The sequence below is a fragment of the Trachurus trachurus genome, assembly GCF_905171665.1.
Source record: "Trachurus trachurus genome assembly, chromosome: 9".
NCBI classification, from domain to species: Eukaryota; Metazoa; Chordata; class Actinopteri; order Carangiformes; family Carangidae; genus Trachurus; species Trachurus trachurus.
In genome coordinates this window covers 1,765,837-1,779,732 of record NC_139895.1, presented here as the reverse complement: position 1 = coordinate 1,779,732, position 13,896 = coordinate 1,765,837, and the positions used below count along the sequence as shown (strand labels likewise).

General features: G+C 40.9%; 1 protein-coding gene across 4 annotated transcripts in view; it reads right to left on the bottom strand.

Moving 5' to 3' along the window:
* Positions 1–520: 520 nt before the first annotated feature.
* Positions 521–13,896, bottom strand: part of LOC310991345 (far upstream element-binding protein 3-like) — a 41,700-nt gene continuing 28,324 nt past the window's right edge. For all 4 annotated transcript variants that reach the window (XM_083979022.1, XM_083979023.1, XM_083979024.1 and 1 more), the window contains exons 13-18: positions 10,367–10,527; positions 8,378–8,448; positions 8,145–8,230; positions 7,656–7,727; positions 6,077–6,174; positions 521–4,152 (exon numbers count right to left, since the gene is read on the bottom strand). In XM_083979022.1, coding sequence (XP_083835148.1) covers positions 4,144–4,152; positions 6,077–6,174; positions 7,656–7,727; positions 8,145–8,230; positions 8,378–8,448; positions 10,367–10,527 — 497 coding nt within the window. In that variant the 3' untranslated portion in view covers positions 521–4,143. The remainder of the gene's footprint in view (positions 4,153–6,076; positions 6,175–7,655; positions 7,728–8,144; positions 8,231–8,377; positions 8,449–10,366; positions 10,528–13,896) is intronic.

Below are 13,896 nucleotides of genomic sequence, written 5' to 3'. Positions count from 1 at the left end.
GGTTACTGCACGCACAGTCGAAAGGATGGCGTCTATCTGCTGGTCATGGACTCGGGAGTGAGGCAAGACACGAAAAAAAAAGTTGGCGTATCCCTATAAAGATGTACAGTCTATGGCTCTAAGTTATGCAATAATCTCTTAATTCCTATGAATTTATCATAGAACACAGAAAATAAATCCTCAGTGAGGTCTGAAAACGGCAAACAGAGCTCTGGTAGCTGATGTAGTAAATCATTTTCTAGGATAACTGAAGCTTTTTCAGGACATTTGACACACACAGACACAGACACAGACACACACATGTTGCAGCAGTGATTCTGTATCAGAGATAAAAACACAGCCAGTCAGAAAGAATGAGCCTGTTTATTAGCCCTCATGTTAATCATCTTCCTCCTCCCCTCCTCCTCCTCCTCCTCCTCTCCCTCGGCCACTGACAGTCTCGTGACTCGGGTTCAAACACAACTTCTATCTGTGAATAGAATCTAATAGAAAAATCTGCAGGTTACAGTTCGGACGTGTGTCCATTAGAAAAAAAAAAAGAAAAAGAAAAAAAAAACAAAACAACAGAAACCATGAAACCAAAAAGGCTCCGCCCCCTTTCAGGAGGAAGTGGGCGGGACTAGGAAGATCTTTTTTAAATCATTTTAATTTTTTTTATCTTAGGGGGTGTGGGGTCAGGGGTTAGGGGGGGGTGGAGCCAGAACAAGAGGCGGCGGCATCAAAAACAAAACAAAAACCCGCCAACTTGTTACCACGGCAACGCCCGGACAGAGAGACAGAGAGACAAAGAGAGAGAGAGAGAGAGTTAGCCTAGCAGTCTTGAGAAACACAAACACACTGAGCTTCTCTGGTTTTTTTTAGACACAAACATGTGAATCAAACAACATCATCATCATCGAACAGGAGGAAAAACAACATGTGACCGCCGCGGTGGTGATGACGTCATCGCCGCCGCCGCGGTCACATGACGTCATCACAAACTGAATAATAGTCAGAACTGGATTAACAGATTTAAATAGACCCCTGTACAGGAGAACTCATTATTATCATCATTATCATCATCACCATCATCGTCATCATCGTCGTCGTTATCACACATACAAGCAGCAGAACCACTGACTCCACCCCCCCGCCCCCCCCACGCCAGACAAACCTCTCTGTGGTCCGACACATGTTCAGCTGACACACACACACACACGGGACAGGTAACAATGCTAACGAACTAACATACGAGAATTACACCTGCAAAGATACAAACACCTGTGTGTTCGCACAAAGACTCACATCAGTAGATGACTCCGCCCCCACGGTCTCACATCAACAACAATAACACACACACACCCGACGGCTAACGCACACCGCTGCTAACACACACACACACACACATACATAAACACACAGGGTTAAGGCTGGAACAACAACTTCTACAAATATATAAATGTCTCTGTGTGAATTTATACAAAAGTGTGTTACAGGTGAGAGTGGGTGGAGCTACAGGTTTTCAAATGACATCACAGCGAGTTAAAGAAGCTGATTGGTTGATCCAGGAAAACACAACATACTTTTACATTTGTACAAGTTAAAAAAAAAAAAAAAAAAAATACACGGAAACGAGAAAAACTGCACATTGGAGAAGCAGATCCCGACGCCGGTTACCGGCTGCTGCGTTCAAAGACACGTTTGTACAAATACGGAAAAGTTCAACTACGACCGTCACTTATTTTACTGATTCATCAATTTTTGGTCTGTAAAAGTGTCAAAAAAAAAAAAAAAAAAAAATCGGACGACGTCTTCAAACGCATTGTTTTGTCCGATGGATAGCTAGATAACCCAAAACCAAAAGTGTTGGGTTCAAAGATCGCGGGAAATATGGAAACATTAAGATTATCAAAACGGAAACCAGAAAAAAGGACACATTTTATCAAAAAAAAATAAATTCAACGTCATAAATTGATTATCAAAATACTTGCATCTTAATTTTCAGTAATTTTAATTCTATTAAAAAACAAAAAACAAATGCATGTTCAAGAAGCGTAATCCAGCATTAACACACAGACATTTAGCCAACACACACTCATACACACACTCACGCAACACAGTAAACCAGCTAATATTTAGCGCCATTTAGCTACAACACAGTTTTTCTAACCTGATCATTCGTAACATGTTTAGCTAATGAACATTTGCACCGTGTCGAAGGAATCGAACGCCGATGCCGCCGCCCCCGTCTGCTAGCCACGTAGCTCAACCAGCTAACTGGATAATAAGGCTAAATTAGCTCTGTGTAATGTTTTCACACTGAAGGAGTTAATCAAATTAGCTTCGTAGCTTCTTCTCATTGGTGTTAACGTGTTAATTCAAAAAGAGTTCCTTTGTTTTTGTTTTTATTCCTCACAAAATGGCCGACATGCTCTCGAACTACATCAACAGTCACAGATGTTAGCATGTCAGCTAGCTAGCCCAAGATAAAAGGATGTGACGGCTAAATTAGCCTTTTTTTTGACTGTTTAACATTGTTTTTAAGAAATTCATTATCAAAATTCAACAAACTGAATGTAGAGCTGTGACGATTGGTCGATCGACAGGAAATCTTTTTGGTAATGTCTTGAGCTAAATGGTTAAACGTCTTTGGGTTTTGGACTGTTGACCAGACGAAATGAGACGATCAATTTTAAAACAAAACAGCTCTTGGTTGTCTGGTAGTTCTCTACTGAGGAATCTAATGTAAACGTTGTTCTATTTTGCCGTCTAAAGAAAAGTGAACTTCACAAAAAAAAAAAGTTAAATTAGCACACGTTTTAACAGCTACGCCTCCAGCTAGCACTCAGAAACAGTTCAACCACCAAAAAACATGTTCAGCTTTAAACAGTGAACTTAAACACACACAAACGGTCCGGACGTCGGCCACTCGACTCGTACGAACTAAGCTAACACACAAATCAGCCACCTACATTTTTCGTGCTAACATTTGGCTAACACACAAACTGTACAGCTAACAGAAACACTTCAACCGCCACATTCATACCAGCTAACACGCAGTTGAGGTAACGCGCATCTTTATCGCTACCAAACACCCGTTAGCTTACTGGCGTATTTAAGCTAAACGTGCCGGCTAAGCTAAGATAAGCTAGCATGGCGCTAACAGGATCGATAACTTCATTATCCAGCTCTTAGCACGTCCGCTACAAACAAGCAGGTTAAGTAGAAATGAGGAACTAAAGTTACAACAACAACAACAACAATAATTAAGTTTCGCTCTGTATGAAAATAGTTTTTCCCGCTTTTTTTAAAAATTCGTATGAAAGTTGCGGCGGGGAAACGTGGTGTCGGCTGGAGGTTCGATCCTGCGGAGGACACAAAGTGTTTGACCACAGAGAGATCTGGCTTTAGACAACGCAATATAAATCGTCATTTATTCATCATTACATCATAAAAACTAAAGAATCACTATAGAGATACAGGAATTAGAACTATCATCAAACCAAAAAGAAAACAATAAACGCGTCATTGCACCTCCAAGATGGCGACTAAACAGGTAAAATTAGATCAACAACAAACAGACCCAGCGAGCACAGATTTAGTACAAAAAAAAAACAGTTTGTCTCTGACGGTAAAACAGGACTTTTCCATCCGACGCTATTAAAATAGTTCTATGCCAAAAAAAAAAAAAAAAAAAAAAAGTAACTGAGAGTCAACACACACAATCTGACGCATGCTTTAAAACATTATCATAAACAAAATAATAATAATAATAATATCTGATTTTCTTACTCAAGACTGCTAAGCCTTATACCGTTTTCTTATTGGAAAATAAAACTAGACAAAATATAGATTATATTGGATTTTGTTTTGTTCAAAGCCACACTGATACATCTTTAAGTTCAAGTTTGATAAAAAATAAAACAAAAAGAAAAACCAGGTCTACGCTGTGGAGAGACCAGAGGCTAGTCCAAAAAAATCTGCCCGACAAAATATCGACTTTGTAAGGTTAAAAAACAGAAAGAAAAGAGTTCGTGATTTTTCAGTTAATCCTTAGTTTTTCTCTACAAAAGGAAGGAGGAAGCTGTGGAGCGTTGCTAGGAAACCCCCATTTCGGTTGCCGTCGACGACCATCTGAGGCCTTCACTGGTGAGGGAGGAGCCTCTAGTGATCCTGGAGAGACAGGAAATGACATCATCAGACTAGAAAAGTGCAGAGGAAGAGCGTCGATCCTCCAAACGAGTCAACGATCGGATGAGGTTGTTGTTTATCTCCAGTTTTCACTTTGAGCTTCAGGTGCCGAGTGTGTGAATGTTTCAGTGTATACATCTTATTTATTCAAGGACTTTGAATGATTTCAATGATCTAGTTGTAGAGTATGGACTATAAAGACTTACACACTAAGCTGTAGCCACATACTTACACAAACACCAAATTAAACTAGTCTACTATTTATGCTTATGAAATGGGTTTCAAAACTATAGCAACCAAACCGCATATTAAAGGATAATTTCAGTTTTTTACAACCTGGACCTTATTTCTAGCATAAAATACGATCATTTACTCACCCAGAAACTTTGGTGTCATTTGGAGTCGTTTTGACGAAATTAGCCCCAGTGGAGAGGCGCGTATATCCGTATAATGGAGTCTACAGGGCAGCAGAATGCAGCCTCTAAATAACACATTATCTGCGGCGAAACTCGTTCATTTCACCAATATATAGTTCTGATAGGCTAGTGCTATTCCCCTCTGAGTCCGGGGTTAGCTGTTATCAACATCCGGGGTCTGTAGGTTGACCTACTGACCTCTGACCTGGATGATGTCATCTCTGAGCGCCGCGCGGCTCATTCTGATAATAATCATTCTGCTTCGGCATTCGGGTCCATTTTTATCTCAACTAGCCGGAGCTTTAGTGAGTCCAGGTTGAGGAGAGGAAGCCTGTGGAAGCTGAACTTCATCCAGCTGCTCATTTTGTTCTGACAAGTCAGAAACACGCAGAAACCAACCGTAGCATTAGCGCTAGCAAGTTAGCCGCTCCGGGCAGCGGTCGGAGATGACATCATCCAGGTCAGAGGTTAGTAGGTCAACCTACAGACCCCGGATGTTGATAACATGCCACCACGGGCTCGGAGGGGAATAGCACTAGCCTATCAGAACAAAATATTGGTGAAATGAACGAGTTTTGCGGCGGATAATGTGTTATTTAGAGCCTGCCCCGTGTTCTCACATTATACGGATATACGCGCTGCTCCACTGGAGCTAATTTCGTCAAAACGACTCAAAATGACACCAAAGTTATTTGGGTGAGTAAATGATCATATTTTATGCTAGAAATAAGGTCCAGGTTGTAAAAAACGGAAATGATCCTTTAAGAAACATATGAAATCTGAATTTTAAAGGGTACATATTATGCAAAACTCACTTTTTCATAGCTTTAGTATGTGTATTTGCCTCCTCACCCCTTAAATGTAAGTTTTGACAACTACGTCAACATTTTGTAAACTGCCATAGTAAGAAAATGTGTCTCTAAACAAGCCGTTTTAATTTCACCCGACTTATTACATCACAGGCCGGGTGATGTGAATATTCAAGCCCTCGCTCCCATCGCTCCCGTGGTTACCATGGTTACCTCAGCTACCAGAGCGAAGGTTCTAAACTGACCGTTTAGAGCAGGGCTGTGAAACTGGTGTGTAGAGAACCAGCTGTTTTTCTGACCAAAGCATGTTACTAACATTACTGTTAGACATCAAGGTACCATGTCAAGAAGCTGAAATGAACTGAATATGTCCCCTTTAAATTATATTCTTATTGGATATCAGTTATTGATTGGACGCAGCATCTGATCAGACTTAGATGTTATATCGGAGTGAAGACACTAAACTCTAAAGTTCTATAACTGATCTGTTTTATGATTCAGCATCTAGTTAAAAATGTGATAATTGTCTGAACAATAAAATAACCACAAACAACTTGATTCATTTTTCTGGTCATGATCTGTTATAAAAACTGATCAGTAACGAGCTTCTGTTATTGATCAGATCATTGACACTACAGCGGTGTGTGTGTGTGTGTGTGTGTGTGTGTGTGTGTGTGTTACCTGTATCTGGGCGGGGTTCCACAGGTAGGGCTGCTGTCTGTAGTATTCTGCTAACGCTGCAGTGTAGTCTGGCACTGAGCTCTGCTGAGACGACTGACCTGCACACACACACACACACACACACACACACACACACACACCATCAGCTTTTATTCAGGTGAAAAAAAACTTAAAAAACTAACTCTCGGTAGCACATTCATCTCCATAATAGCTATACGAGCCTGCAATGAGTTTGGTAGAGTCTTCCATCTGTCCAAATCATACGTTATTTTCTTCAGAAGTTGTTCTTTACAATAGATTAGAGAGAAGCGTATATTTCTATCCCAAGATATGTGAAGTGCTGGACTACCGGCTACTTGGCTCATTATATCACAGGGAATTCAATATTGATTCAAAAGCTGCAGCGATTCTCAGCCTGTGATTTTATTTTAAATGACAGACGGTTGTTTTTCAGTCGGTGATTTAAAACAACGGGCTGAGATCAGAGAGTCTTCCATCGACTGTTTCCTCTCTCACTCTGACGCATGCCATGTGAAGGTGCGTTCAGGTACCAGGGCTCCAGACTGCCACTAAATTTTTTTCTACAATAGTAGATTTAAAAAAAAAAATTTTTAATGACCACTGTGATTGGCTAACGTGTGAAAGGAAATGTGTGTTTCTCTTCTCTACATCTCGGAGCGGAGGCGAGTTGTGTGTCTACTCGTTCTGTTATTGGTGTTATTAGTGTAGCCTAGTCATTAACTTTATATTTTCAGTATTTAAGATGTAGGCTATAACTTGTTTATTATTATTTATTATTAAAACGGTTGCACAATAAAATGTGAATTTAAAACATTATAGTTTCTGCATTTATCAAAGTATTTACTGTATCAGTAATACAGTGAAAATTAGAGGAAATTTGAAAATTTACTTTGCAAGTCGATTTGCAAGTAAATCTTCTGCTTGTGCTCCTAGAGTTTTAAGTCAGAGGTTTACTGTGCTGCTCCTAGTGAAAACAGTTAGTCTGGAGCCCTGGGACCAGGATGTGGAATCGATACCCGGTTCGTTTTCTGTTTTATAAAGTTGAACAACCTCCTCCCTCAGGACTTCAGACAGTTCTGTTTCTTTCCTCGTGGCTCAGAATCCAGCAGAGTCAGAGCAGCAGTGATGAAATGTGCAGGAGTTTGTCTCATTGACTCTTTATACACAGACTCTAATTACAAGCATCAAGTTACAGGCGTGGACAGTTTCCCTGAGTAACTATTTAAACCAGTCTGTGTCAGTCTGTGTGTTTATTATCAGGGTCAAACTTTGAGGGTATTACATGTAAACTTTTGATCATTGCACTTCTCATTAGGATTCAAAGAGATCAAACACAGTTGTGTGATGATAATAAACGGCTTCGTCCAGCCACTAACTCTGAATAAAAACTGTTTTGTTGCATTATCAGTTATATTTTCTGAAACGTAGCCAGTATTTCACTAATTCTGTCAGGGTGTGTCAACTTTAGAACTGTAAATAAACAGATGGATCTAAGGATTTAATGAATCGATCGATATGAATCAGAAACGCAGCTCTAGTGTGTGTGTGTGTGTCGTACTCTGTTTCTTGTAGTAGTCCTCCCAGGCCTTACTGTAGTCTGTCATCAGGCTCTGAGGCTGGTTCTGCTGACCTACACACACACACACACACACACACACACACACACACACACACACACAGAACACAACATGATCAATAACAGTAATGATCAGTGATGAGTAGGGCTGCAAAGGGGTGGAAACTTTCCTGTAAATTTCTCTAAACGCTCCAAAAAAAAAAGAAAAAAGTTTTCAAAATAAAAGCCCTGCACTGCAAATGCTCCAAAAAAAGGTTTTCAAAATAAAAGCCCTGCACTACAAATGCTCCAAAAAAAAGGTTTTCAAAATAAAAGCCCTGCACTGCAAATGCTCCAAAAAAAGGTTTTCAAAATAAAAGCCCTGCACTACAAATGCTCCAAAAAAGTTTTCAAAATAAAAGCCCTGCACTGCAAATGCTCCAAAAAAAGAAAAAAGTTTTTCAAAATAAAAGCTGTGTGTGTGTGTGTTACCTGGGTCTTGTTGTCCCGGGTTCTGCCAGCTGGTCTGGTAGGTGTTTCCCCAAACGCCCGTCAGGAAGGTCTGTCCACTGCCACAGCTACACACACACACACACACACACACACACAGATCACAGACTCAGTTATTGAGAGTTTCTATTGTCAAGTGTGTGTGTGTGTGTGTGTGTGTGTGTGTGTGTGTGTGTGTGTGTGTGTGTGTGTGTGTGTGTGTGTGTGTGTCTTACTTCTGGTGTGCAGCAGGGCCCTGGGTGAAGGGACTGAAGCCAAAACCTCCGTTACTCATGATGCCTGAGCCCTGAGGAGACAAGGAGACATATTTTTATATTTCAATTAATCATGTTAATTCCAGCTATTCATGGGTTGCAGTGACGTCACGTCGAAGGGACCGCCGCCATATTTGTGTCCGATTTGACAGGTCTCCTCATATGACAGCATGCAAACCGCAGGATGGAAATGACAGTTTCTTGACAAAATGACAGGGTTTCATACATCCTGTCTGGGTTTATATCTCTATAACAACAGACTAACTCTATATTATCCCACTTATTACACAGTTTATGAATTAATTAATTAATTTTAGACGTAATGATGATGATCAAAGTCCTTAGTCCGGTCACTTCTCCGCTGTTTGCTCCTCACCCTCCTCCCAGTCGACTTGCGTGTAGTTGTTTTCAATGAGCTTTTGATAATCAATCAGTAGATTGATGAATTATCATGTAAATGTTACGATGTGGCATTTATGTCGTCCTGTCTGTCATAAGAGATGACGGTTACAGGACACGTTTGTGTCACGGACTCGCGGTGGCACAGACACAGCTGGTCTGACACTGCGCTGGCCCGTCCGCTCTGTCCGCTCTGATCGCAGGTTTGGTTTCCAGCAGCGGTGAGGGAGGCAGAGAGCCTCCACTCTCCCTCTAACAAGCTACAAGTCATTTTTCTAACATCACAATTAGTCTGAAGCTGGTAAAAATGAAACACAAGGTAAAAATCCTTGATAGTTCTTCTGCCCTGCTGCGCTGATCAGAGCGGCGTCCCTAGCAACGGCCCGTTTTACTTAGCAACGGTCTGTTATACAGAAATAAAAGACCCTGAATGCAGAATCAGTGAGTAATTAATAAGAAAGTAATCAAAATGCAGAATTCAATATATCCATGTTGTTAAAAAAAAAAGTGAATCCCCTCTTTTAGTGAGACTTGTCACAGCCCACGCTGCGACTGATAGATGCCTGCAGTCAACTATTTATTCCGCCTATAACTTTACGTCTTTTGGGATGGAATAAAACTGCAGTCCGGGGTTTTTTTTGGCGACTGCTATCACAGTCAACAGCACAATATAATCCTGGCATCTTTCAAATAACGTCAATTTTCGGTCTCTTGCTGATTTCCTCCTACTACTCCACTTGTTCTGGTAACGTGACGCTGTGATCTGTGTCCAGATTGCCCTGATTCAGACACAAATATGGCGGCGCAGAAACACAGTGACGTCATGTGAATCTAATGAATATAGATTATATATATATTTTTTTTTTTACAATTGAAAGAATCCTGTCCAACCCTGTAACTATGTAAATGTACTTCTGTTATCTACTGGTCCTCTGTCTTTATGGACTTATGTTAATAGTTGTATTGTTTTGGGGACGACGGATGTAATTTAGCAGCAGTGATAAATCTGGTGTATTTACTGTGGTACTCTAGTACTCACTGTACTAGAGTAATTAATATGCACTGTCCAGACTAAATAAACTAATAAAGTAAAGTAAAGGAGACACGGCTGGCTCAGTGATGACGTCACACCTCACCACATGACATCACACTGAGCAGCATCGTCATGACGTCTTCAAATTGCACTTTGTCCGATAGCTTTTATAATAATATTACACAATATAATAATGATATTCCAGGGATTCCCAAGCTGTGGTGCAGGACATGAAAAGGGTAATGATGACATGGTTTTATTAATTATTAAATAACTAATAATAACTAATAATTTCACAGTGGAAACAGAAAAATTCAATAAAGTCATTTGTTGACCTGAATCATTTTGATAAAAAAAAAGGTGTAACCAAAATGGAATTTGTTTTAATGCGTGAGGCAGTGGGGTAGCAGAAGAAGAAGGTGTGTGATCTAAAAAGTTTGTGAACCACTGACATATGCCATAATATTCATGTTTACAGTCAATGCGTTGCTATGGCTACAGCGTTGGGCCGTACTCACCCCGATCTTGTCGTCGATGAGCTGGCGGGCCAGGTCCATCTGCTGGGCGGAGCCTCGGATGGTGAAGACGCGGGTGTTGGGGTCGGTGGAGGGGGGGGGGTTCCTCTGCAGCTCCACGTGGGCACCGGACTGCTGGTTGATACTCTTGATGGTCTCCCCCCCTGCACACACACACACACACACACACACACACACACACACACACACACACACACACACACACACACACACACACACACACACACACACACACACACACACACACACACACACACACACACACACACACAGTTAACGTCAGCAACACTTTCACAGAGGATCAATAATCCATTTATTTTCACTGTTTTCTATAAACAGTGAAAATGTTGTGCTCTTTTCCACAGCAAATTTTGCCGCGTACTGAACCTTTTCACTGATCCAACAACGTTTCATATCAAATCTCTATAGAACGAACCTCCTTGTTGTTTACAACTACTTCCTGGTAGAAAACCAGCATGAGAACAATAGTGACGAGTTTCGCTATATTTATCTAATTGTTCATGTCACTATATCACCGTTTAGACTAATCTGATGATTGTAAAGTTTATAAAACCAATGATTGGACAAACATTACTATTTCTGTGTGCACGTTTTTGTAATTAGTCATGGTTATCATAGATTAGCTGGGCTAACGGTTAGCTACCTGTTTAACTTTAATAACTCAGTGACTCAATAAACGCTCCATGAAAAAATATTTTCTCCAGTGGATATCTGAGTTCCAACATGACTGAGCTAACTGGAGTAGTTTCATGTCGTGTCCCACAACGGGAGGGTTTTAACAGCTGACGTCCTGATGTTAGCTTAGCTACAGCTGTTAGCTTAGCTACTGCCGTTAGCTTAGCTACCGCCGTTAGCTTAGCTACTGCTGTTAGCTTAGCTACCACCATTAGCTTAGCTACCGCCGTTAGCTTAGCTACCGCCGTTAGCTTAGCTACTGCTGTTAGCTTAGCTACCACCATTAGCTTAGCTACTGCTGTTAGCTTAGCTACCGCCGTTAGCTTAGCTACTGCTGTTAGCTTAGCTACTGCCGTTAGCTTAGCTATTGCCGTTAGCTTAGCTACTGCCGTTAGCTTAGCTACTGCTGTTAGCTTAGCTACCGCCATTAGCTTAGCTACTGCCGTTAGCTTAGCTACCGCCGTTAGCTTAGCTACTGCTGTTAGCTTAGCTACCGCCGTTAGCTTAGCTACTGCTGTTAGCTTAGCTACCACCATTAGCTTAGCTACCACCGTTAGCTTAGCTACCGCTGTTAGCTTAGCTTTGACCAATCCACAGTCCGTAGGTCTCGTTGTTTAATGTGTTAAGAGACTGACATGAGGTTTTTTTTTTTATAGCGTTTGGAAAAAAAAAAAAAAAAAACTTTGAATTTATAATCCACAATATTGTTGTTTGATTTAATAATCTTTATTCAACATGTTCAGACTGAGCCAACAATCACTTTAACAGGATAAACTGAATATTCACAAGTTGGGTAAAAAATGTCATTTTCTTGAAAACTATTAAAATGGATTTACAGCGTTTTGGAAAAGAACTCCTCATGTGTTCATCATCTATCAGTCATTCTCCTCATCTGTGTGTGTGTGTGTGTGTGTGTGTGTGTGTGTGTGTGTGTGTGTGTGTGTGTGTGTGTGTGTGTGTGTGTGTGTGTGTGTGTGTGTGAAGTTGTTTTAATCTGGTGCCGACCAATTAAATTCAGTTTACTGAACAACAGAGACCATATGGTGTCTAAACATTCGCTACTTGACATCTTTTTTGTGTCGCTGCTTTTATTTTGAAAGCTGCTGCTCGACCCTCTTGACCTCACACACACAGACCCACAGACACACACACAGACACACACACACACACACAGGCCGGTGAATGGAGGTGTAGTTATATTGATTGTGGAGCAGGTGACAGAAAGCTACGTTAAATAAAACTGGTTTTGTTTCTCTCCAGTGAAGAGATGAATCCTGTCATTCTCTGTCTCTCTCTTTTATAAAACACTGAACTAACATTGTGTTAGATTTACTCTCTTATTTTATTTTTGTGTTGGGGATTGTGTCCATGTCGTGTTCTGAACTGAGCCCAGGTTTCTCTTCTTCGTCTAACGTCTCAGCTCAGTTTCACAGCGTTATTTTTTGTAAATGTTTTTATTGCCTTACTGTGTTTTATATGAGTGTATGTAAAGTGATGAGCCCTGTCAAAGACAAATTTCTGCTACCCTTTTGGGCAGACAATAAAGAATCTATCCATCCATCTATCCATCTATCTAAACAACTACATTAAATTATGACGTTGTTCCGATCAGTCCGATATCATCAACTTATCGGCCCCATAAGATGTACCATATTTTCCGGACTACAAATCGCACTTTTTTTTAGTAGTTTGGCCATGCAACCTATATTTAGAAGTGACTTATATTTAGGGCTGACCCAAAAAAATTGAAGCTTCGAAGCTTCTTTCGTTGCCATGGAAAATCGATCATGAAGTCCGTGATCAATTGTTTTTTTTTTCTTCCTTTTTTCCTTTTTGACACCGGTTCCCATCGGCAGTTGTTACATTACAATGAACAGTAGGCGACTTGGCATCCTGGAAACCTGCCTGATGTTGGAGATGTGCAGTGTTTGTTTGCTGTTACTTTCATTATTTCCTCTTCATGACGTATTTTTTGACAGATGCGACTGATACTCCGGTGCGACATATAGTCCGGAAAATACAGTAGTATATATTTTTGTCAGCCCTGCGGTGTGGGTGGTTAAAAGCTCCAGTCTGTAACTTATTTGTCTTTTTCTGATCAAAAATCAAACCTGTCTTTCATAAATCCGTATTTCAGCTTTCTGGTTCCTTAGAATGAGTTGTTACAAGTCGTTACAAATACATAAGTGGGCGACGCACCGAACCGAGGCGGCCATGTTGCATCGTGACCGTAGGTAACCACGGAAACGGCCTGTTAAAACTGTCACCACTGTGTAGTGTGAGGAAGGACGGAGGCACCGGTGTTGCATTCAGGTGCAGTCAGGCAGACGGCCGTCGGCAAACCAACCGGATGTCATTTTACTCCACCAGAGAAAGACGGTAAAACAATACCACATCACCATGACAACATGTTGTCAGACCACTTGTTTACATAGACGCTTGTTTATCCTGTTACATGCAGCGTCTGTTGTCTGTCTGACGTCTGCCCCATTTCACCTGAATGCAACATCAAGAATACGTTCAGATATGCAACCGCACCGCTGGATGGGGGGAATTCCTACGTACTATACCTTTAACCAAGCGCTCTCACTCCTACATGAGACCTGAACGGCCTGCAGTGAACGCTGCGTTCAAGTGGCCTCGGTATAATCGGAAAAACAACTTTCTGACTGAAAAAAATCATCAGGATAAAAACAACTCGGTCATGATGTCGGTCGTTCACATCATCATCCACAGTATTTTACTAGGGCCGGGACTCGATTAAAAAAAATTAATCTAATTAATTCGAGGCTTTGTAATTAATTAATCGCATTTTA